The sequence below is a fragment of the Ranitomeya variabilis genome, chromosome 1, assembly GCF_051348905.1.
Source record: "Ranitomeya variabilis isolate aRanVar5 chromosome 1, aRanVar5.hap1, whole genome shotgun sequence".
In the NCBI taxonomy this organism is placed as follows: Eukaryota; Metazoa; Chordata; class Amphibia; order Anura; family Dendrobatidae; genus Ranitomeya; species Ranitomeya variabilis.
In genome coordinates this window covers 864,913,499-864,940,493 of record NC_135232.1, presented here as the reverse complement: position 1 = coordinate 864,940,493, position 26,995 = coordinate 864,913,499, and the positions used below count along the sequence as shown (strand labels likewise).

General features: G+C 43.9%; 1 protein-coding gene across 1 annotated transcript in view; it reads right to left on the bottom strand.

The window, feature by feature from the left end:
• The window catches only part of PDLIM5 (PDZ and LIM domain 5), a 320,904-nt gene that overhangs the window by 109,859 nt on the left and 184,050 nt on the right, over positions 1-26,995 (bottom strand). The window contains exons 4-5 of the mRNA XM_077277339.1: positions 25,292-25,331; positions 20,625-21,046 (exon numbers count right to left, since the gene is read on the bottom strand). Coding sequence (XP_077133454.1) covers positions 20,625-21,046; positions 25,292-25,331 — 462 coding nt within the window. The remainder of the gene's footprint in view (positions 1-20,624; positions 21,047-25,291; positions 25,332-26,995) is intronic.

The following is a 26,995-nucleotide window of genomic DNA, read 5'->3' as shown; positions in this document are numbered from 1 at the left end:
GAATGCTGTAGATAAGCCCCCGATGTATCCTGAAAGATAAGAAAAAGAGGTAAGATTATACTCACCCAGGGGCGGTCCGATCCGATGGGCGTCTCAGGTCCGGGTCCTCCCATCTTCATACGATGTTGTCATCCTCCTTGCTTCTGTCGCGGCTCCTGCGCAGGCGTAATTCTCTGCCCTGATGAGAGCAGCGCAAAGTACTGCAGTGCGCAGGCGCCGGGAAAAGTCAGAGAGGCCCAGCACATGCGCACTGCAGTACTTTATGCTGCAAATCAGTACGCCTTTGCAGGAGCCGCAACAGAAACAAGGAAGAGGACGTCATCGTATGAAGATGGGAGGCGCTGGACCTGGACCTGAGACACCCATTGAACCCAGACCACCCCTGGGTGAGTATAATATAACCAGTTTTTCTTATCTTTCAGGATACATCGAGGGCTTATCTACTACATTACAGAATGCTGCAGATAAGCCCCTGATGCCGGTGGGCTTAGCTTATATGCAACAAATGAGGTGACAGATTCCCTTTAAACAACATGGCCAAACACTGCCATTTCAAGATTTTACAGGCTAAAGCTAGGAGACCAGAGTGCATATCTAATTACACTAAGGCTATGTTCACACGCTGCGGGTTTTGCTGCGGACCCGCAGCTGTTTTGCAGCTGCGGGTCCGCATCCTTTTTCCATGTAGGTTACAGTACAATGTAACCTAATGGAAAACAAAACCCGCTGTGCCGACGATCCTTTTTTTCTGTGGAAAATCCGCGCGGATTTTCTGCAGAAAAAAAGAAGGACCATGTCACTTCCTGGTGCAGAATCGCAGCGATTCTGCACCCATAGGAATGCATTGAACCGCTAACTTCCCGCACGGGGATGTGCCCACGTTGCGGGAAGTTAAGCGGATAATGTGCCGATGGTACCTGGGGTGGAGGAGAGGAGACTCTCCTCCAGGCCCTGGGAACCATATTTGGGTGTAAAAAAAAGAATTAAAATAAAAAATAGTGCTATACTCACCTCTCAGCGCTGCCCGCGGCGTCCGGTCTCAGTTGCTGTGCCGAACAGGACCTGTGGTGACGTCGCGGTCACATGACCGTGATGACGCCGCGGTCACATGACCGTGACGTCACGAAGGTCCTTGTCGGCACAGCCGCGTGCAGCGCCGGGAGATCGCGACGTCAGAGGGTGAGTACAGCCAATTTTTATTATTTTTTACATTACTATTGATGCTGCATATTGCTGCATATGCAGCATCAATAGTACAGCAGTAATCCCGCAGCGGAAACCGCAGAACAAACCGCAATAAATCTGCAGGGATAACCGCAGCGGTTTTGCCCTGCAGATTTTCAATTCCGCTGCGGGATTAACCCGCAGAGGAACCCGCAGCGTGTAAACGTGGCCTTAAGCATAGAAAAAGGCCTATATCTGATTGTGATGTACTACCAAAGTGCTACATTCTATAACCAATTAAGGACTGAAACGACTACTCCTATTTTTAAAGATTCAAGTGATAGGGAGGTGCTGTACCTGCATAGTCTGTGTGATGGTGAATTGATTGATTTGGGATATACTTCAATAACAGCATTATTTTATTCTTCACACACTGGAAAGAAGTAGGGCAGTTTAAAACCCTAAAGGGTGCCTTCTGGCTCGGGACAACATTTAATTTAAAGAAATCTCCACGTTCTAGAAATTTACATGCAACAGTCTGCCTCAAACTTTCATTTATTTTTTCATTTTGCACACCTCCTTGTAACATTCTAATATTAGAACCACATTCGAATAAAACAGCCTTCTCTTGCAGGTGCCTGCATTTGTGATGTGAATCCCACCTAGTTTTTTTGTTCTTCATTTTTGGTAAAGTCTGTTTTTTGCTCTTAAATAAATGTATTTTTTTTTCAATAAAAAAAAAAGGACATTTTCATTTTCTGAGTTATTGGAAGAGAGTCAGCCTTTGTATTTCGATGACAGCCGTGGTTGGTAGGGGCACTGGCAGTGGTAGCACACTGAGCCATACCATTTTTCACAAGCAGGCAATACTGAGCCAAGTCATGGATAAAGCTGAGGAAGGTTGGCAACCAAATTGGGCTGGCGGAGAGGTGAGTCCGCCATACAGTGGCAAGATTACATAGTGCCTGTCAGTTCAATTTTTCAACTGTGCAACTTCTACCCGAGCCACTGCACAGCCAAGCCACTGACATCTCCTTACTCCTCACAGTTTTATAGCTATACTGTACAACAGCTGGGAAACTTTCACAGACGTGAAAGAGTTCCAAAACAGGGATATTTTTCTTTTCACAGAAAATGGTTGCAAACTATTGTTTCTGTGCTTTGAAAAGGGCTAGCGTGTTCCTGCTCCCTATATAAAAGGATAATTTTGGGCATTGCTTCATAAAAAGCCATTGCAATTGTTAAATTATTTTGACAATATTAAACCTATTGCAGATCCAAAAAAAAGGATATTTTTTTGTTTTTTTTACGATATGTTGAAAAACCATTACCCTTTCACTTTTAAAGTAGACAACTGCTTCCTGCTCCCTAAATAAAATGGATAATTTTTGGACCGCTTGTGCAAAGCTATTGCTTTCTCATTTACCAAAGAACAAAGCTCTTGAAGCTCCCCACCTCGTATGAAAAAAAAGGCTCCTTCCATTTGCACCTCTTGTGTATAAGCAGCGGTAAGGCTACGCTCACATTTGCGTTGTGCGCCGCAGCGTCGGCGACGCAACGCACAACACAAACAAAAACGCAACAAAACGCACGCTAAAACGCTGCGTTTTGCGACGCATGCGTCCTTTTTTGCCGAAAGTTGGACGCCAAAAAAATGCAACTTGCTGCGTCCTGTGCGCCCTGACGCGTGCGCCGCAGCGACGCATGCGTCACAAAACGCAAATGCAACGCATGTCCATGCGCCCCCATGTTAAATATAGGGGTGCATGACGCATGCGGCGACGCAGCAGCGCCCGACGCTGCGTCGCACAACGCTAATGTGAACGTAGCCTAAGGTAGGCATCTGTCCCCAGAAAGGGATAATGTTTAGACCATTTCTACCATTTAAGTAGTCTAAATGTATGGTAGTGTAATGTCTCATTAAAGGCTTTTTGTGACCACCAGTTGCCATCAGTTTTTTCCTAGTCAGGTTGAAGTCACTTGGACATTTCAAAGGCTGTGCTGCATTAAAGAGCTCAAAATGGGTCCAATGCAGTCCTGAGAGATCTCTGAGCATTATACACATGTTCCAGACAGAGACTTGGATTCATTGAGATTCACATTTTAGAAGGGAATTTCAGCAAAGCTAACCAATTCAATTTTCAAATGATCCGCTTATCTCTAGATTTCCACTTTAAGGAACGTAGACACCAAACGTTCATACGGTGATAAACAGAGCTGGTACTCACCCTTCCCATGTTAAACACCAACTCCGCTGTTTCTCAGGTCTCAGTGTTTTCTTAGTGTTTACTGAGCTTAGACCGCATTAGCCGCTAAGGCTAGTTTCACATTTGCAGACGAGGGCTTTGCAGAGGACTGCGTAGTTCCTCTGTTAAGCCCCGCCCACTGCCGCGCCTCTTCCTTCAGCTCTGCCTATGTCGGTATGCGTCCTGCATACCTATCTTTAACATTGGGTACGCAGGCCATGCGGATGTATGCGGATGCCTCCGCATACGTCGTTTTCACACTGCACCGACCGCAACAAAATGCAACATGTTGCGTTCGATGCAGGTCAGTGCAGCGTCAAAACGACGCATGCGGAGGCATCCGCATACATCCGCATGGCCTACGTACCCAATGTTAAAGATAGGTACGCAGGACGCATGCCGAAGAAGGCGGAGCTGAATCCGCAAATGTGAAACCAACCTAAGCTCAGCATTTAGCTACAGTGGTGACACGTGCTGTCCATACGATGTCACTGCTGTAGCCAAAATACAGTCCAGTGGAGCATTGGGTCTCATCGCTGTACTTGGAGAGAGAGACAGAGTATCTTCTCCATTTGTTATGTTAAGTATTTAAGAGGTTTGGGATACACTTTCATTAAAGTGGAAAACCCTTTTAATACTAGGGTCCATGGTTCTCAATACTAGGAAGATTATGCTTTATATGATATTGAGAAAACTATACATACGCAGATTAATTTAAAGAAAAATGATAGCCAAAATAAAATATTAAAATCAAAAGATCTTTCCATTTGTCATTTAAAGGGAACCTGTCACCCAATGCCCCCCCCCCCCCCCACCCTGGCGTTTTTAACTAAAAGAGCCACCTTGTGCAGGGGGGCATGTCTTTTCCCCCCGGACACAAACGCCTCCCAGCCATCACTCGGCCCCTCCGTGCGCTGCCTCCTGTGCCTTCATTAACGTCCCCGGCGCCTGAGCTGTAAGTTCCCATCATGTGATGGGAGTCGAAGGGCAGCGCAAACTGTGCATGCCCGAAAAAGGAACTTACAGCGCAGGCGCCGGGGACATTAATGAAGGCACAGGAGGCGGCGCCCAGAGGGGCCGAGTGATGGCTGGGAGGCATTTGGGTGCGGGGGAAAAAGACATGCCCCCCAGACAGACTACAGGTATGGCGGGCAAATTACAAAAACGAATATTGCAGCATTGGAAGGGACCTCAAATCAAAGAGCCACCTTGACAGAATGCAGAATTAGTGCTGCACAAGATGCCTCTTTTAGTTAAAAATGCCTGGGGGGGGTGACAGGTTCCCTTTAATCACAATTGCCATCTAGATTAAAACACAGGACAAACAGTGCTGCAATAAAAGTAAGGCCAAGTTCACACACACACTGCATATTATTTTACGGAATTTGCACTGCAATCCAACAAATTATAGTAACACGCAAGCGTAATATTCAGACCTGCAACACATTAATGAAATGTCACAAATTTTTACAGATTTTCTTTCCCTACAATGAATTGAATGCGTGATTAAATCTGCACCACAATCTGCACTGGATTCAGCATGTAACATGCATTTTGTTTTGTGTACGGTATTTGTAGGTCATGAATGTAGCCTAGCTCTTAAGCCTCATTCAGATGAACATGTAACAGCATGAGTACGGACACATATGTGCATGAGGATGTTAAGTTTGGGTCAGGAGATGAGCGGCCAGTCTGTGCATTGTGATCCATACTCGCAGTGTTTTACAGACATGTGAACGAGGCTTAAGATGGACTGATTATTAAATCACCTTTGAAAACCATTGGCATTATGTTAGATTTAGCAATAACGGCATATTAATCTTTTTACTATAGCTTCACTGGTTATATACAGACATATCCAAAAACAAAGTTTTGTGAGTCTGTAAATACATTGCATTACAGGAAGCAGTGAATAAGGTGCTGTTGATTCTAAAAGACAGTGGTTCTTGTGATCGCTAGGGTCATAGCAGTGGGACCCCAGAGATAAGACATGCATCACTAATTTTTGTAATGTAACATCCTTTTTAGCACAACCCTTTTAACACAAGGTGAAAAGCAGAATTAGCAGTACAATGTATTTACAACATGACTCCCCCTTTTACACAGAACTTGATAAAGAGGTGTTCACAAGGTGGATATTCACACACTTCCATAGCTAAAAAAGCATGCCGAACACATGCAGTGCCCACACAAACTCATGGATCATACTAACTTTGCCTTGGGTGATGCCTGCAGAAAAGAACAAATAGGAATGTAAATATGAGATCCTAGAACGCAAGGCACAGGATGGCTATAAATGCTAGAATGGCGCTCAGGCAGTGAGATCCATTAATAATCCTAGTTACTGGCTGAAAGTGCATTCTGGCAGAAGCAGGGGGTTCAGAGGGTTTCACCTTCTATGGAAATATTTCAAAGCCACTAGCGAAGAAAAATAAAAAAATAAAAACAGGCACAAATAAAGCGCCCTTTCCTCCAAAGTACATAATTGGCTGTTTTATTAAGTTAGAAGTTAGAAGTAGAAGGGTCGTATAAGAGGGTCTCTGCTGCCAGCGCAATGTGGACAGAAAAGAAAAAAAAAAAGTGATGAACTTTAAAGAGCAGAATTCTACTGGTGCCAGGAACATAAAACGGCAGCTCACATATTGCTATCCAACTGTGAGAGCGGGCCCAGAACGTCTGAGCTGCAGTACGTGCTGAGCACTTCCATGGGCTCATTTACACGCACTTGGCTTCTTGCAAGTGTAATGCAAGACGCATGGGCAGAAGCAAATAAAGCCCTCATTTCACGAGCCTACTAAAAAAGATCACTTGTGAAATAACAGACTGCTGAACTAGAGGAATTAGAATGTACAGGTTATTGCCGAGCAAACGCCCTCATCATACTGGAGTACACAAGGACCATTGTACTGCAAGCACTTTATAAAACAGACCTTTTAAAAAAGGGTTACCGGTAATTACACTGACTTTTTTTTCAACAGTTTGCAGCTGCATATATCTCAAAAATAAAAGCCAAATGTGCTGTCCCTGAGGCAGTAATGTGCAGAATGCCATTATCCTAATGCAATGATCTGCATATAACTTAACTAGTAATGCAGCCGTCAATTCAACACCGTGCTGCTGACAAAGTACAAGTGGCATGCCACCTAACCTCAGACATCAGTGTGGTCCTCATATGATCAAAGGGAACCCATCAGCTCATTCTACCCTTCCAAATCCATTACATGACTGACGATTAATCAAAAAGGTATGGATTTATTTATATCTGTTCTTCTAAACAAAAATGCTGCTTGCTGCAGAGAAATCCAGTTTAGAAATGAACGACATGCCATAGCAGTGCCAATAAATCACCTGGAGGAGGCCAAGAATGCATCTGGCAGCAGAGATATTTGAAGCGCCCAACACGTCCATAGCACATCCAGCCTCATTTGTATATCTTCTAAAGAAGAATTTTCTGCAGCAAAGTAGAATTTTTGCTTAATAAAGGTATGGAATTACTTCTGTTCTTGCAGCATATACACACAAACACGTGATTTCAGTACTACATCTGGGCAATAAAAATAAAAAAATCATATACAGAATGGGAGAAATAGGGCTAAGCTACAGCACATGTGAAAAAGACTTGGGTATACTTATAGATCACAGACTGAACATGAGTCAACAGTGTGATGCAGCAGCAAAAAAGGCAAATGCAATTCTGGGATGTATTAGCAGAAGCATACAGTCTAGAAGAATGTAATGTAAGTCCGCAAGGACAGGATCCTTTCCCCTCTGTACCAGTCTGTCATTGTAAATTTGACGACTGTAAACATTATCTATAACCCTGTACGTAACCCTTTTTCTCATGTACAGCACCATGGAATTAATGGTGCTGTATAAATAATGAATAATAATAATAACAATAGATCACGTGAAGTCATTGCCCTCTACTCCTCTTTGGTCAGACCTCATCTGGAATACGGTGTCCAGTTTTGGGAGCCACATTTTAAAAAAGACATCAACAAACTGGAGCAAGTTCAGAGAAGAGCGACCAGAATGGTGATTGGTCTGCAAATCATGCTGTAAGACTATTCTTACTGAGTGTGTTGGGGGACACTCGCTTGGCTGCGATATTTCAAGCACACGGGCACGGGTTTTTAAAACAAAGCAGTCCATACGGTTTATTAAGCCTCATAAACCGGGTTATGCACAGTTCATAGAACATCACAGGCACCAACTGGTGATATTAACTTGCCTCTTCAAACACTTTAACTACAGGTTTGACTCACGGACACTAAACATGCTGGTCCTCACTGACCAGTTGCCGTGGGTTACCACACAGTCCAGGTTACAAGCACCAACAGCTTGTGGAGGTTACCTTATGGGAGCTCCTGCTCCGTCTGCTGACTCCTTGTCAGTCCTCTCTCCTGGGGAAACTGCCTTACGGGGTTCACCAACCTGCCTGGCCGGCACACATCAGTCAGTCCAGAGCCACCGAAGGACTGTAGCTTCCCCAAGTTCCACTGTGTGTTGCTCAGGGGTCCTGGTACACCTCCCAGGACCTCTCACGCCAGCATGTGCTCTCCAGGAAGCCTCCTACCAGGTCTTCCAGCACAGGAGCGTACACAGCCCACACACAGCGCTCAGTAACCCCCTGTAACCTCACCACTCAGGTCCACTCACTGGAACCACACAGGAACCCAGGGACCATGTGACCCACACCGTGGTCACGTTATGTACCTGTAACCACACCCACAGTAATGGATCACATGGCTGGTCACGTGATCCTGACATCACTGCAGGTCTATTCTCACGGCCTCAATACAACTCCGTGCACATACCGGGGAGACCATGCAGCGCCCCCTACCTGTTACAGGGGTCACTGCATCACAATGCCCTATGAGGAACGGTTGCAGGATTTGGGAATGTTTAGCTTGCAAAAAAGACTGAGAGGAGACTTAATAGCGGTCTACAAATATCTCAAGGGCTGTCACATTGTAGAAGGATCATCTTTATTCTCATTTGCACAAGGAAAGACTAGAAGCAATGGGATGAAACTGAATGGGAGAAGACACAGATTAGATATTAGCCTTACTGTCAAAACGTTTTTTCTATGTGCACACATTCAGGATTTCTTGCAGACATTTCCTGAGCAAAACGGCACATTTTCTGCAAGAAATCCGCATGCGTTTTTTGCGTGTTTTTTACCACATTTTTGGTGCGTTTTTTTTGCGGATTTTTCCGGAGGTTCCCAATGCAATAATATAGTGGGAAATCCGCAAAAAATCCGCTAAATTAATGAACATGCTGCGTTTTTACCGCTCATCATTTGCACAAAAATTGCGGAATGCATTCTAAATGATGGGATGCATAATGTATGTGGTTTTTTTCGCGTTTTTATAGCGAAAAACGCAAAAAATCTGCAACGTGTGCACACAGCCTTAGGGTGATCAATGAGTGGAACATGCTGCCACGAGAGGTGGAGAGTAGGGTTGAGCGACTTTAACTTGTTTAGGATCGAGTCGGGTTTTGCGAAACCCAACTTTGTCAAAAGTCGAGTTGAGTCAAATTGTCCGATTATCGCGCAAAGTCGGGGATCGACCGAAACATGAAACTCGATGTAAGTCAATTGGGGGAATCTCTCTCTCTGTGCACAGCAAAGGTTGTGTTGGACTGTGGAAATCGCTACTTCCCAAATGCTCTCCGTGCACAGCAAAGGTTGTGTTGGACTGTGGAACCGCGAAGATCGCCGACCGCATGGCCGATCCCACAGTGGGATCGGGTCGGGTTTCATGAAACCCAACTTTGCTGAAAGTCGGTGATTTTTATAAATGTCCGATCCGTTTCGCTCAACCCTAGTGGAGAGTTCTCCTTCAATGGGAGTCTTCAAACAGAGGCTGGACAGACATCTGTCTGGGATGATTTAGTGAATCCTGGCTGAGGCCATGTACAGACATTGCTTTTTGCTGCATTTTTTTTCTGCAGCCAAAACGCAAATGTTGTTGCATTTTTTTTGCGGCATTTTTCAGGATCCCAAAGTTCAGCTTACAATACAAAGGAGTTACACCACCAATGCAAGCCGTAAGAGAAACCATTAAATATTTTGGGGAAAATGAGCAATTAGATCAAATTATTTACGGGAATATATAGGTTTTAGGTCTCAAAAAATAGTGATTATTCTGAACAAAAAAGCTGGATTCATGTATGAAGCGCAGCAATTAATTAAATTTATAGGAGTTCATGAAAAATTATACAATGGCAAATGTAAGAACAGGGCATTGTATGGACTAGGCATTGTTGACTCACACATTGGTAGGGCATTGAATTTTCGAGGATTTGTTTACTTTACACATATTCCACCAATTTAAATTTAATTACGGTAGGATGAACTTTGAGTCAGGAGAAACAAAATCACAAAAAAGGGTTTCACATCCTGCTGTGCTTGCGTGTTCTTCACCAAAAATGCAACAAAACTTATGGCAGCGGTTTTGCACTTACTCATTGCTTTCTATGGGTGAAAAAAAATGCTGAAAGTTTTAACACACAGCAGTTTTCCAATTCAATTAAAAAAAAAAAACAGGCGTGTGCATGCGATTTCTGCATGAGAAGTCTCAGGCTATGTTCACACTTTGCGGTTTTTGCTGCGGATTTGCAGCTGCGGATCCGCAGCCTTTTTCCATGCAGGGTACAGTACAATGTTACCCTATGGAAAACAAAAACCGCTGTGCCCACTTTGCGTTTTTCTGCTTGAAAATCAGCGCGGATTTTCTGCGGAAAAAAAGAAGTAGCATGTCAATTCTTTCTGCGGATTCCGCAGCGGTTTTCCACCTGCACCAATAGGAAAGTGCAGCTGGAAACCCGCAGTGGAATCCGCAGTTGAAACCGCCCAAAAAACCGCAGTGAAAACCACCGCGGTTTTGCACTGCGGTTTTTCAAAATCCGCAGCTGAAAAATCCGCAGCAAAAAAAGGAACGTGTGAACAAGCCCTCATAGCTTTTGCTAGAACTGTAAAAAGCAGCTTTTAATTTACATAAAGAAAGCAGCAAAAAACAAAATGTGTGTACATAGTACCATAGTTGCCATTTCTTTTAACTTATTTTTTTAGATTTATAGCATACCTTCTGTTAAAATATGGATCCCATGAATTGATCTCAGCCCGAAGCTTTGGAGAAAGATATCGTATCGCTTCTTTATTTTATTTTGCCAACAGTCAGTGGTTATAATAATGTAAGCATTAAGCTTTGTAAATTGTGAGGACAATAAATGGATTCCAGGGATACATATATTATTGACAAATTGGGGAGAACACCCTCCAAAATCCCTCTCTAAAACCATTAAATTTAATGACTAGATATTTAAAATACTGAGGGTATGGAAAAGTCTAAACATTTTCTTTAATCTTCCTAGTTAAATGACTCCTTGTAATTAGTAGTATGCATTGGATGAAACCCCGGGGTGCCAACACTTATTGGCAGAATAGGACAAACAAGATTATAGCACTAGTCCCTCCCAATAGATTTCATTGCATGTGTGGCATCATCAGGGGATGGGACAATGGCGTGAACCATGAGGTGAAACATGTTGGGGGACTAGTGCTATAATCTTGTTTGTCCTATTGTGCCAATAAGTGTTGGCACCCCGGGGTGTCATCAACACATACTCCTACCATAAGGATTAATTTAACTAAGGGTACTGTCACACAGTGCCATTTTGATCGCTACGACGGCACGATCCGTGACGTCGCAGCGATCGTATGATTATCGCTCCAGCGTCGTAGACTGCGGTCACACGTTGCAATCACGGCGCTGGAGCGATGCCGAAGTCCCCGGGTAACCAGGGTAAACATCGGGTTACTAAGCGCAGGGCTGCGCTTAGTAACCCGATGTTTACCCTGGTTACCAGCGTAAACGTAAAAAAAACAAACAGTACATACTCACATTCCGGTGTCTGTCCCCCGGCGTCTCAGCTTCTCTGCACTGTGTAAGCACAGCGGCCGGAAAGCACAGCGGCGACGTCAGACGTCACCGCTGTGCTCGCTTTCTGGCTGGCCGGCGCTCACAGTGCAGAGAAGCTGAGACGCCGGAGGACAGACACCGGAATGTAAGTATGTACTGTTTGTTTTTTTTACTTTTACGCTGGTAACCACGGTAAACATCGGGTTACTAAGCGCGGCCCTGCGCTTAGTTACCCGATGTTTACCCTGGTTACAAGCGAACACATCGCTGGATCGCTGTCACACACAACGATCCAGCGATGTCAGCGGGTGATCAAGCGACGAAAGAAAGTTCCATACGATCTGCTACGACGTACGATTCTCAGCAGGGTCCCTGATCGCTGCTGCGTGTCAGACACTGCGATATCGTAACGATATCGCTAGAACGTCACGAATCGTACCGTCGTAGCGATCAAAATGGCACTGTGTGACAGTACCCTTAAAAGCAGATTAGAGACAAGTTTTAAGGTACCGTCACACTCAGCGACGCTGCAGCGATATAGACAACGAGCCGATCACTGCAGCGTCGCTGTTTAGGTCGCTGTAGAGACATCAAACACAGCAGCTCCAGAACGATGCAGGAGCGATCCTGTGACGTAACGGCGACTCACTTATCGTTCTCACAGGTCGTTAGCTCCATGTAAAACATTGCTGGCATCGTTGCTTTTGCTGTCAAATACGACGATACACACCGATCTGACGACCAAATAAAGTTCTGGACTTCTAGCTCCAACCAGCGATATAACAGCGGGATCCAGATTGCTGCTGTGTGTCAAACACAACGAGATCACTATCCAGGACGCTGCAACGTCACGGATTGTTGTCGTTCTCGTTGTAAAGTTGCGGAGTGTGAAGGTACCTTTAGACTTTTCCATACCCTCAGTATTTTAAATGTCTACTCATTAAAAGTAAATTTTATGGTTTAATAGATGGATTTTTGGAGAGGTTCTCCAAAATTTGTCAATTTTACAGTATTCTACATCCAGTATAGTAAAAAGAAAAATAGTCCTCAGGAGTTACAACCACCATGGTCCTGAGCAGCAGCAGCAGCGGCGTAGTTTAAAACTATGCCACCTTAATCAACAAATTACAAAAATAAATAAACAATTATCCAGAAAGCGCTGCACAAGTACCTGAAAATAAATAGCAGCAAATATAAGGATGAAAACCACTCAATTCATCCGCTAAAATAAACAATATAAAAATATGTAAAAATATTTACGCTAAAATCCTAATAAAAACATGGATATGAGCGTACCACCGTATTAAACTTTCACAGATAGTGACATAGGTGCAAGGATATAATACCTCAATCTTGTAGACTGTGTGTGAATAGTCTCCCCTGTGTCCTGGAAAGGTCCTTCAGATATCATCCCTTCAATTACTGTGTCCTAAAGGCTGAGTCACACATAACGATATTGTTAGCGATATCGTTGCAACGTCACGCTTTTGGTGACATAGCAACGAACCCGCTAACGATCTCGTTATGTGTGACAGCGACCAACGATCAGGCCCCTGCTGGGAGATCGTTGGTCGTTGGGGAATGATCAGGACCATTTTTTGGTCGCTGATCACCCGCTGTCATCGCTTGATCGGCGTGTGTGACGCCGATCCAGCGATGTGTTCACTTGTAACCAGGGTAAATATCGGGTTATTAAGAGCAGGGCCGCGCTTAGTAACCCGATATTTACCCTGGTTACCATTGTAAAAGTAAAAAAAAAAAAAATACATACTCACATTTTGATGTCTGTCACATCCCCCGGCGTCCACAGGGTTAAAACTGCTTTCGGCCGAGAGCTTCCCTGCACTGACTGTCAGCGCCGGCCGTAAAGCAGAGCACAGCGGTGACGTCACCGCTGTTACTGCCGGCGTTGACACATTCAGTGAAGGGAAGCTCTCGGCCGAAAGCAGTTTTAACCCTGTGGACGCCGGCGGGGGACGTGACAGACATCAGAATGTGAGTATGTAGTGTTTTTGTTTTTTTTTTACTTTTACAATGGTAACCAGGGTAAATATCGGGTTACTAAGCGCGGCCCTGCACTTAGTAACCCGATGTTTACCCTGGTTACCCGGGTGCTGCAGGGGGACTTCGGCATCGTTGAAGACAGTTTCAACGATGCCAAAGTCGTTCCCCTGATCGTTGGTCGCTGGAGAGAGCCGTCTGTGTGACAGCTCCCCAGCGACCACACAACGACTTACCAATGATCACGGCCAGGTCGTATTGCTGGTCGTGATCGTTGGTAAGTCGTTTAGTGTAACGGTACCTTAATTCAGTCAGATGCCGGAGGACAATAAGCAGTAAAATGCTAAGCAACAAAAGAACTATAGTCTAGGTGGAGCCGTCCCGGCCGGTGACAGGCGTACCTCCCAGAGAGAAATGAAAAATCTGGCGTGCACTGACAGAAGAGTCTCCGTCCTAAGACAGAGCCGGCAAGGCGCAGCCTGGCTGCAGGACCTTGCGTGACGTCACTGACACGTGATAGATCACGTGACTGGCTACAGGGCACACACCGAACCACACTTCTCCTATGCGTTTCGGAATCTCTGATTCCTTCTTCAGGGATCCCTGACTAAATCAGGACACAGTAATTGAATGGACGCTATCTGAAGGACAGGGCCGGCCCGAGAGATTACAGCGCCCTAGGCGAATCTATTTTGTTGCGCCCCTACTACTTTTAACATACCTCCCAACTTTTGAAGATGGGAAAGAGGGACAAAGTTTGCGGCACGCGACGCGGCAAATTTTAGGCCACGCCTGACCACACCCATTCATAACTAGCCACACCCATATCCACGTCCCAACCACACCCATTTAGCACTGCTGATCACACTGTTTCATAAAGAATAATTATAAACAAAAAAATATGGCCACACAGTGCTCCATACTGTATAATGGCCACACATGATGCTCCATACTGTATGATGGCCACATATGATGCTCCATACTGTATGATGGCCACACATGATGCTCCATACTGTATAATGGCCACACATGATGCTCCATACTGTATAATGGCCACACATGATGCTCCATACTGTATATTGGCCGCACATGATACTTCGTACCGTATAATGGCCACACATAGCTACTCCTACACACGCGGCTGCGCTCCGTACACACGCGCTCTGCTCCATACACCTCGTACACACGCGGCTCCGCTCCGTACACCTCGTACACATTTAGCTCCGCTCCACACACCTCATACACACACGAATCCACTCCGTACACCTCATACACACACGGCTCCGCTCCATACACTTCATACACATTCAGCTCCGCTCCATACACCTTTTGCCTTTTGAAAAGATTTTTTATAATTTTTTCAATTTTTTCTCTGGCGCCCCCTTAGGGTCGGCGCCCTAGGCGGCCGCCTAGTTCGCCTATACGTTCGGGCCGGCCCTGCTGAAGGACCTTTCCAGGACACAGGGGAGACTATTCACACACAGTCTACAAGATTGAGGTATTATATCCTTGCACCTATGTCACTATCTGTGAACGTTTAATACGGTGGTATGCTCATATCCATGTTTTTATTAGGATTTTAGCATGAATATTTTTACATATTTTTATATAAATTACAAAAATAGTTTCATTTTAATACAGGCAATAAATAAACACATGCACAGATAAAAATGGAATGTGCACACATAGGTATGGGAGAGATTACTCCCATATATGATACTAACAGACATAATCTTGTCCAGACATAATCTACATATATGTCGAACAAAGATGTAGGTTTATGCAATATGATTATATAGAAGGCCGATCTGACATTACAACTGATCTCTGAACTAGGCTTGGATTAAACTGATGGTGCTTGTAGCGATTTATTCATGCACTGATGGTGGTTCTGGTAATGTGTTTATGTATTAATGTACTAATAAGTTCTGGTGATATATCCATGTAACGGTGATGGTTGTGATGCTGTATTCCTCTACTAATGTTGGTTGGGTAATAAAGAAATTGTTTGGTCACACAGGTTGAGGATTACTCAGTTGAGGATAAATTTGCATTTAGGTTACGATAATTGATTTTAATATTAAACAAAGTAGCATGTCAAATCCCAACAGCGCATCATATATGCTCACAGTCAGGATTTGGCTCTGCTTGTCAATTACAGCAGTCAACATGTGATAACCCCTCATATACGATTTTCATACTTACGCCTCTTTCACACTTGCATCGTTACGGGCCCGTCACTAAGCGTCGGCGCGACGTACCGACGCACGTTGTGAAAATTCGGCACAACGTGGGCAGCGGATGCAGCTTTTCAACGCATCCGCTGCCCATTGTAAAGTCCCGGGGAGGAGGGGGCGGAGTTCCAGCCATGCATGCGCGGTAGGAAATGGCGGACCCAACGTATGAAAAAACGTTCCCTTGAATGTTTTTTCGTGGCGACGGTCCACCAAAACACGACGCACCCAGTGCACGACGGACACGACGTATGGCCATAAGTCGCGATCCGTCGGCAACACAAGTCTATGGGAAAAAACGCATCCTGCGGGCACATTTGCAGGATCCATTTTTTCCCCAAAACGACGCATTGCGACGGACGTCACACGACGCAAGTGTGAAAGAGGCCTTACGGTCACGTGTCAACTGGCTTCTCTTCCTTCTTCTCTCAGAGGCAGGGACTGGAGTTTTTCATTGTACATTGAGAGAATTAGGAAGAGAAGCTAGTTGGCACATGGCTGTAAGCGTACAAATCACATATGAGCGGTCACATAACAACAAGCTGTGTATAGAAGGAGGGGCCAAACTGCATTATGGCCCCAGGTGCAGGAAAACCTAGATTAAAGGGAATCTGTCAGCAGGATTGTGTTGAGTAACTTAAAGACACAGTCAGGTCGGCGCCGCTATATGGATTAAAATGATACCTTGGCTGATTAAATCCATTTTGTGGTTATTTCATCTTTATTTGTAGTTTTCAGTTAATGATATTCTCGTGCTACGGGGCGGCCTGTGGGGGGGGTCTTCATGTGCTGCTCTGCTTACATATTTATCTGTATGGCTTATCACAGGTCACTGATCCCTCACTGACCTGCCCCCTATTTTACGTACTGAATATTATATGTATTGGGAAAAAAAAAATCACATTCAATCACAATGGTTTTATTTAGTCACATACAATATTGACGATCCGATAGATGCTACTGCGTAGCCATCTTGGTGGGGACAAATTTTTTTCATCTACCAAAATGGCGCCTGTGCAGTAGCGTCTATCTGATTGCGAATTCATGCTACTACGCAGGCGCGACCGGTGCCATATTAAGAAAGGCTTTTTTTGTTTTTCAGAATGAATGTAAATGACTAACTAAAAGAATTTAATGCATATTATAGATGTGATAATGCTGCAGCGCAAGCGCCGCCTGCTGAAGGTTATTTTTTTTTTTCAATATGTCAAATATTCAGTATTCAGTATGTAAAATAGGGGGCAGGCCATAAGCCATCAGTATGAATATGTAAGCAGAGCAGCACATGAAGACCCCCCTCACAGGCCGCCCCGGAGCACAAGACTCTAACTGAAAATAAACACTAACAACAACCACAAGATGGATTTCATCACCCAAGGTGTCATTTCAATCAGTATAAGGGAGCCAACCTGACAGTGTCTGTAGGTTACTGTGCACAATCCTGCTGACAGGATTCCCTTTAAAAGGGTTGACTGAGACTACAATTTTTTTTCTTACTGGGCCCAAGAACCTACAGGCAGGCAGGTAGGTGCCAATTACCTGACTACTGGCTCAGAGTGGTCATGGACCGCTTTTGCCATTGGTTCTGCAGCTTCCGGTGATGTCTTGTTGGCAGAGCGGCTAGTTCCCTTCCACTGTGCTCTCTGGACAGGGTGTGACTGCTGAGCTCATGCTGATTGACAGCAGGCTCCCTGCTGCATAACTGCACGCCATGAGGACAGAGCAGCCTGGAAGAGAGACAGCTGCTCTATTGACGTGAAGCAGCAGAATCATAGGCCTGAGTGATCTGTGATCGCTCTGAGTCGGTGCTGGAAACAGGCAGGTAGTTAGCAACTACCTACCTGTCATTTCTTCACCCAATGGAAAAAAAATTGTGCCGGAAAACTCCTTTCATGGGACAGTGCATGACATGCTTGTAAGGCCGGCGTCACACTCAGCGTAAGACAATGCGGTCCGTTTTTTACCGACATCTAATGGATTTATGTGCTCAAATGTTCGGTAAAACATATATACAGTATATATATATATATATATATATATATATATATATATATATATATATCTCTATCATTGAGACACATATATATATATTCTGTATTTAGATTTAATTAAGCGCGTTATTTGTGACAAGCCGGTAATTCAATTGCCGACTTTTCATTTCTCCTTCCCCAACAGCATATGAACTGGAGCGTGGGAACTTTTCCAAGGCTGCAGTTCATGAGTTCATCCACCAGAGGGCGCCTCACCGCAACTCAATGTAAGTAAAGATCACTCAGCTTTCCTTTCAGCACCGGGGATTACAGACACGAGGGAGTGCTTTAGCGCAGCTCCTGCCTGTAAAATAATTAACCCCTTCAGATGAATTACCTCGTGGGACCTGAAAGTTCATCAGAGGGTATGTATATTGTGGGTTTATTATTTTGTCAAGCGAGGGTGTTCCGGATGGATTGAGAGAGCAATAAAATACTAAAACAACCTGTTTGTTTATTTCATTAAAATACTTTTTAATAACGTGAGTGTTTTTTAACCCTTTCAGACAATTGGATTAATAATGGATAGGTGTCGCCTCTCCATTATTAATCTGGCTTAATGTCACCTTACAATAGCAAGGTGGCATTAACCCTTCATTACCCCATATCCCACCGCTACACGGGAGTGGGAAGAGAGTGGCCAAGTGCCAGAATAGGCGCATCTTCCAGATGTGCCTTTTCTGGGGTGGCTGGGGGCAGATGTTTGTAGCCACGGGGGGGCCAATAACCATGGACCCTCTCTAGGCTATTAATATCTGCCCTCAGTCACTGGCTTTACCACTCTGGCGGAGAAAATTGTGCGGGAGCCCACGCCAATTTTTTCCGCGATTTAACCCTTTATTTTAGCAGCTACAGCACCCAAATTTTGCACATACACACTACTAACATTAGTAGTGTGGAATATGCAAAAAAAATGGGGATATGAGATGGTTTACTGTATGTAAACCATGTCTCATATCATGTCGGGTTTAGGCAGGAGAAATGAAAAGCCGGCAATTGAATTACCGGCTTTTCAATAACACCGCTGCGTATTTCTCGCAAGTCACACTACGGGTCCGTGTGGAATCTGTATTTTTCTCGCCCCCATAGACTTTCATTGGCGATTTATTTGCGCAATACGGTGACAAACGCAGCATGCTGCGATTTTGTACGGCCGTAGAGTACCGTATAATACGGATCAGTAACATACGGCTGATAGGAGCTGGGACATAGGGAATCATTGTGCCGTGTGTTATGCGTATTTTACGGATGTATTTTCTGCGATCATACGTCCGTAAAACTCGCCAGTGTGACGCCGGCCTTACTCTGTAGGAAACCAGTTAATAATCTCCATGAATCACCTCCTCATCTGCGTCTAAATAATTTGTCTGTGTATAATTGTGCAATATGTAATATAAGTTGCATATTCCTACAAATTATACATTAGATTGCTAATCTACTAACCAGAGGAAACAAATTGATTTAATTACTAATGTTACTTTTCCATTTCATGAATGGAATTTTTACACGTATTCAAAATACCTCAATCTGCCAACAAGGACAACTCATTACGTCTCACTGTTGAGCCTACAATGATTGTTTTACCAGCCACACTTTAGACTTTATTTTTGTCTAACATTACCGAGACTACTTAATGGTTGAAGCACAAACTTAGACAACCCCACAAGTCCAATATTTAGTTTAAAAAAAACAAATTCAGATTTGAACTGAAGTGAAGCCATTATAAAATATTACCTATTGCTTATATCATATATGTTTTTTTTCTTAAAATTTGGCCTTTAAAAAAAAAAAAAAAGCAATTTTCACACTGGCCACTGGAGCTTTTTTAGACTCCAATTTTCCTTTTTCAGGAAAAACACATGTACACTAGCCACAATGTACAGACTCTGACACCATCTATTGTATTAATGGGCCTGAACAAAGGTCATTGTAAAGGGATGAAGGAACAAAGTCAGCTGTGACATCACTGATCACAATTAGCAGACCCTGGGTCACAGAGGTGTCAGCTGTCATTTTATCCTGCTGAAAACTATTCCTGAAGGGACCAAAGTAGGAGTCTTAAATAGTGGCCAGTGAAAAACTGCAAGGCTACCAATTTAGATTGTATTTTCTGTTTTGTTTTGTTTTTTATAAATATTGTGATATGAAAAAACAAACAAGTACGTTACCAAAAAAGTAAAAAAATACATGCCACAGAAAAACCTGATTTAAACAACAGATCATTTTTAAAGTAGATCGGTCACCAGATTTCACAGTACAAACGTTATACATTATTAAATTGCTCTCTTAGACCTAATGAGCATGGTGTAAGTTTGCATGTTCTCACCATGTTTGCATGGGTTTCCTCCCACACTCCAAAGACACACTGGTAGGGAATCTAGATTGTGAGCCCCAATGGGGACAGTGATGATAATGTGTGCAGTGCTGTGGAATTAATGGTGCTATGTAACTGAGTAAAATATATAATCAAATAAAATGTCAGAGTAGCGGTATAATCCTCACAATAAGCTAAGGATTCTAGGAGTCCAAATAGAAAATAAAATAGGAGATGAATCCAAATGTATTCAGTGTCCGTTCACCCAGCCCGACAGCTGCAGCTTGTGCTGTGCATTGTGAGAGCTCAGCAGAAGGAAGCAGCAAAATGAGACATTTTTTACACTTTTGTGACACATTGCTGCTGTTTCCAGAGTGTGGCATTATTGTATTACTTGCAGGCTGCAGCCACTCATTGGCCGCAGCCTGCATGTGACACACGTCACACCGACATAGCAGGAACATCACTACTGTGGGACAGAAGTGTCCATTGTTTTTATTTTGATTGTTAAATTCCTGCATATATTCAGGCCTTGACCACCAATGAAGTGGCAAAATGGAAAACCTAAACATGCCTTAAGAGCCATTGAAGCATTTGACCATCATCTTCTAGGTAGTTACTAATAAATAAAACAAATGCCCACAATTCACTGAAAAGCAAAGTGTCTGATCCATATCAGTTAAATACATGCAAGTGTTACCTACCCATTTTGGGATTTGTCACCCAGATTTTCCTTTTGTCCTCTTCTCTCATTATTAGAATGCTGGGTGACAGCAGAACTGTAGCTTGCGGGCTGCCGTGGGACCTGGGTGACTGCAGGTTTAGCTACAGCTGCTAGGCCATCAGTGGAAGGTTTATAACCAGCATGCAATCCGGTGGTAGTAGGGGCAGGTGGGGTGACGGCAGCCAGCAGGGATAAAGCAGATGGCTGTGTAGATGCTTGATTTGCGGTAGCTGGGGTAAAGGCAGAGGAAGGTGAAGGGATTGATGCAGGCTTGGAAAGCGATGGCGCTCCAAATGGTCTAGGTGCTTTGTTGTATGCCATATTAGCAGCAGAGGTGACTTTGGGAACAGCAGGAATGGGGGTTGCAATGGGCACAGGCTTTATAATTTCTTTTGGTGCTTCCTATATATAAAAAACAAACAAAAGTATACACACCAACCACATGCAAAAAGCCAAATTCCTCATTTTACAGAATCTGTCACTATACAGACATTTTAGTCTTTGTGTTTCATCGGATACATCTTAGAGTTTGTCTGTCTATAGAGCAAAATACTATACTTCGGGTATATTCTGCAGGTGATACACAGAAGACCATGTTTTTAATGTCCGTTTGTCAGTAATACAGCATTAAAGAAGGATTCCGGGCTGTAGGCAAATTTCTGCAGTCACTATGTGCACAATGTCACAATTCCCGTGTATCCCCAGCGCGAGTGGGTGTCAGGGGACCACAAGTATGCAATTTACTACATTCTCCTTCGCTTACCTCTGAACATTGAGAAAAGTGAATGAGAATCCAGTCAGCTTGTGTCTGCAACAATGCAAGTCGCATACTTGCGGCCAGATGTCCACCTTCCGGTGCTGGGAACACAGGGAAATTTTGACAACGTGCACATTGCACACTGTCACGATTCAGCAATCTTTCAAAGAGCCAGGAAAACCTAACCATTTCAAATTTGGCACAAACTGCGTTTTATTGGCATATTTTGAAAAGTCATTAAAAGAGTATTCCCATGACAGAGTTTTACGGAATGTTATGGCATGTTATAAATATTGTACAGATGCGTGTCATGTTTTTGGAACCTGCATAAAGAACAGGTGTCCACCAGTGGTTTCCATAACTCCCAGAAGTGGCCACTTCAGCACTGATTTTCTACCTGGATGTGGCGGTAAGAAGAACCATAATCCCAAGAGGGTGATCTGTTACAAGTGTCTGTGATGGGAACACGCACTGAAGCTACTAAGGAACCGGTGTGCTTTGGAGAATTACTAGATTATGTGGAAAGAGCTCTGTGTCTTTTATCCTTGCTATTGTTTAGACTCTGGGAGAAGTGAGAACATCAAAAATATAAATCAAGCTGTATAATATGCTAAAAATAAAAAAAGAAGCTCTAAGGGGAGCATTCACACACAGTAGATTAGCTGCAAAAAAATCTGTCCCTTCTCTCTGAATAGCGTTGCAGAAATCACATGCACATGCTTCACACACAGACACAATTCAGATATTACAGAACAGATGTTTATGCAACAAATTAACCAAGTGGGAGGTTCACTTCTAGTTACCTGTAAGCATAGTCAGGGCCTGACGGCAGAGTTCCTCCACATTAACTTTAAAGAGGACCTGTCACCGGGTCAAAAGTAGCTAGTTTTGCTTTTATTTTATTCTTGCTGCTCCCATGTGTAGTTGTCTCTTTAAATTTACCATATGTTTCTATAGATCTAAACCTTTTTAAATTTAGTACTAATATTTATGGTCTTTACCAGTAAATGGTGGGGTGCACCATATCTGCAGAGATACATGGGGACATGCAGAAAATGCTTTGAACCATGCTCTCCTGGTAAAAACCATAAAAATAGCACTAAATATAAATCTCTAAATCTGGATGGCAACCCCAAGAAGTGGAGGTGCTGTTTCAATGTTGGAAGTCTATTCAGCCCTCTGTCAGTGAAAGGAAACCTTCATTCTCAAAGTGCACACACTTATAGGGATGTTACTGATGAGGCTAATCTAGCATACAGGCTCTGCCAGCGGCAGCATCTAGTGGACAAGGTTTCCCATCTCTGCAGGAATATCTACGTACTGACTCTACTTATCTGTCCCATTACTGCTTAATGAAAAGCAGACCTATACACTTGTGTGAAATGCAAGTTCAGTACAGCCCATGAATCCTTTCTCTACCATGTTTCAGCTACATCGAGAATCTCTTGGTGTTTGATAGTATCAAATTCTACTAATAAGCTTAAAGATACCAGAGTCAGGTTTCCCAAACCGCCACCATAGTGTTAAATTGGCTTATCCCTGCATTACAGCAGAGCGCTTGATGCTATACAATGTAGATTAATTTGTGTATAACAACTATTTTTATGTGACACTGCTTATGAGCTAATGAGCCAGGACTAGTCATTCCGCGCCCCCAGTCTAGTCCTGCCTCAGATCCTGTAACCACCCCCCCTCCCTCTATTCCAGGGTCAGCCTAACCTCAAGCACTGCCATAGTCCACTGCCTGAGGTTCATATCTGCTGTCTATGCACTGCTGGCTGCCCCTCTTAGGGATGGATAAGCCAGGAGAGTGGTGCACGCTGAGTGAAGCTTTCCTCTACAGCTGGCAGCAGAGCCCTCTGTGTGCAGACCTGAAGGTCGAGCTTAGCAGCTGTCTACTTATCACCCCTCGGTGAACACATATTCCCTTTAAAAAACTAATCCTTAATAATTCCAATATTTAAAAATCACACTTACCCAGTGAATAACAATTGGTTAGATACCAAAACACAGAAAAAAACACAACAAAAACCCTGAAATAGACCTAATCCTTAACCTGCCTGTCTGTGGAGGTTGGCACCCTATAAGAATGATTTTTCGGCGCCCTCACTCACCGAGGACTATTCTCACTCCCCTATTTCACTCTAATCACGACCAATCAGCGATACTGGGGCGGGATTTAAACACCGCTTCACTTTTTACTATTGATGCTGCCTATGCAGCATCAATAGTAAAAACATATAATGTTAAAAATAATAATAATTTAAAAAAATTCTTACCTTCCGGCGTCTGCGGCACCCTTTCCCGCTCCTCGCGACGCTCCGATCCCAAGAATGCATTGCGACAATGACTCGAGATCACGTAGCAGTCTCACGAGATGACGACGTAGCGGTCTCGCGAGACCACTACATGATCACGGGTTATTGCCGCAAAGCATTACTGGGAATGGAGCGTCGCAAGGAGCATTGCTAAAGGCCTGGGCTGGATCCGGGGAGCGCCGGAAGGTGAGTATATAACTATTTTTTATTTTAAATTTTTTAACAGGCATATGGTGCCCACACTGCTATATACTACGTGCCCTGTGTTACATACTGCGTGGGCTGTGTTATATTCTGCATGGGCTGTGTTATATACTGCGTCGCTGTGCTATATACTACGTGGGGTGTGTTATATACTACGTGGCTATGCAATATACTACGTGGGCTGTGTTATCTACTGCGTGGGCTGTGTTATCTACTGCGTGGGCTGTGTTATATACTGCGTGGGCTGTGTTATATACTGCGTGGGCTGTGTTATATACTGCGTGGGCTGTGTTATATACTGCGTGGGCTGTGTTATATACTACATACATATTCTAGAATACCCCATGAGTTAGAATCGGGCCACCATCTAGTTACCAATAAATATCAAATACTATCTGTCACCATGACATATGCCCATCCATGATAAGTGTACTCTCTGTTATATTGGGCATATGTCCTGTTTTTGTTTATGGATTGTGAAATGTACACCTGGCTTAGATCTATCTAATGGACAAAGTTTATCATATATCATGTTTATTGTACCTGTTAGAGTGCTTGTCATTGTTACGGATGGTATTATTTGGTAGACAAAACAGATGAAATACCAATAAATATCAAACACCTGCAGGGGATTTCCTAGGTGACTGGATACTTGTATTGTTTCATTCCTTCTCTGTAACTATAAGTTTTCCCACTTACCGGTATATTGTTAGGGTGATATATGGGAGTGAGGGATAGTCTGGGGGAAGTGACGCCATTTTGACTAATCCTAGGGCACTAGCGTATACATGAATGGCACATAAAAGTAATTTTTATACAATATAGAATCATCTGTGAGGAGCATAAAGCACTGTGCTGTAATGCAGGGATAAGACAACTTAACTGTACAGCCATGGTTTGGCAGACTGCAGGAACTGCATGTTCCCTTTTACTATGAGACTACCAACAACCTGGGTTCATCCTTAGCTTTTTGCAATAAAAATCTTGTCTTATATTTTTATTTTCTTAAATATGGCCAATAAAAAGCAGCAGATAAGAATCATGATAATGTTGAATTTGCCATGAGAAAATACATAGGGCGACTGTAAAATGTGTCACCTATTGGATTAGAGCATTAGTATTCAAAACACATCACTCCCTTTACGTCAGCATTAGGAAATATCGCCCATGTAAAAAGGTTTTATTTCCCACGTGGTCCACAATTAATGGTGCCATGGAGTACAACCACGACACCTGCAGTTCAGCAATGACGTCATGGGACTGGTCAGCATCTGGAGCCTCTACATTTACTGACAGTATATGGAAAGGAAGATATTTCAAATGCCGACTGGTTATTACATGATTGTGCAGGTAGGGGATACAACTTACCATTTGGGATGATTTTGGATTGTTCTGTCCCGCCACAGCCCTAAGAAAAAAAATACAAAATCAATGTCAGAAATGGATAGTCATTTCAGAACTGGTACAGTTTAATGAGGATAACTGCTTTACAAGAGTTAACACACTATGGAATGCCAGATACCCATACCGTATCGAATGCCGGATACCTGCTCACTATCGAATGTCTGATACCCGTACCGCATTGAATGCTGGATACATATACACTATGGAATGCCAGATACCCATACCGTATTGAATGCTGGATAAGTGTACACTGTGGAATGTCAGAAACCCGTACCGCATTGAATGCCGGATACCCGTACACTGTGTAATGCCAGATACCCGTACCACACTGAATGCCGGATACCTATACACTATGAAATGCCAGATACCCATACTGTATTGAATGCCGGATACCTGTACACTGTGTAATGCCAGATACCCGTACCACGCTGAATGCCGGATACCTGTACACTATGGAATGCCAGATACCCATACTGTATTGAATGCCGGATACCTGTACACTGTGTAATGCCAGATACCCGTACCACGCTGAATGCCGGATACCTGTACACTATCGAATGCCAGATACCCGTACCACACTGAATGCCGGATACCTGTACACTATCGAATGTCAGATACCCGTACCACACTGAATGCCGGATACCTGTACACTATCGAATGCCAGATACCCGTACCACACTGAATGCCGGATACCTGTACACTATCGAATGTCAGATACCCGTACCACACTGAATGCCGGATACCTGTACACTATCGAATGTCAGATACCCGTACCACACTGAATGCCGGATACCTGTACACTATCGAATGTCAGATACCCGTACCACACTGAATGCCGGATACCTGTACACTATCGAATGCCAGATACCCGTACCACACTGAATGCCGGATACCTGTACACTATCGAATGTCAGATACCCGTACCACACTGAATGCCGGATACCTGTACACTATCGAATGTCAGATACCCGTACCACACTGAATGCCGGATACCTGTACACTATCGAATGTCAGATACCCGTACCACACTGAATGCCGGATACCTGTACACTATCGAATGCCAGATACCCGTACCACACTGAATGCCGGATACCTGCACACTATCGAATGCCAGATACCCGTACCACACTGAATGCCGGATACCTGCACACTATCGAATGCCAGATACCCATACCACACTGAATGCCGGATACCTGCACACTATCGAATGTCTGATACCCGTACCACACTGAATGCCGGATACATGTACACTGTGGAATGCCAGATACCCGTACCACACTGAATGCCGGATACCTGTACACTATCGAATGCCAGATACCCGTACCACATTGAATGCCGGATACCTATACACTATGCAATGCCAGATACCCGTACCACATTGAATGCCGGATACCTATACACTATGGAATGCCAGATACCCATACTGTATTGAATGCCGGATACCTGTACACTGTGGAATGCCAGACACCCGTACCACACTGAATGCCGGATACCTGTACACTGTGGAATGCCAGACACCCGTACCACACTGAATGCCGGATACCTGTACACTGTGGAATGCCAGATACCCATACCGTATTGAATGCTGGATACCCACACACTGTGGAATGCCAGATACCCATACCTTATTGAATGAATGTATATTCGGCATTCCGTTGGGTATCTGGC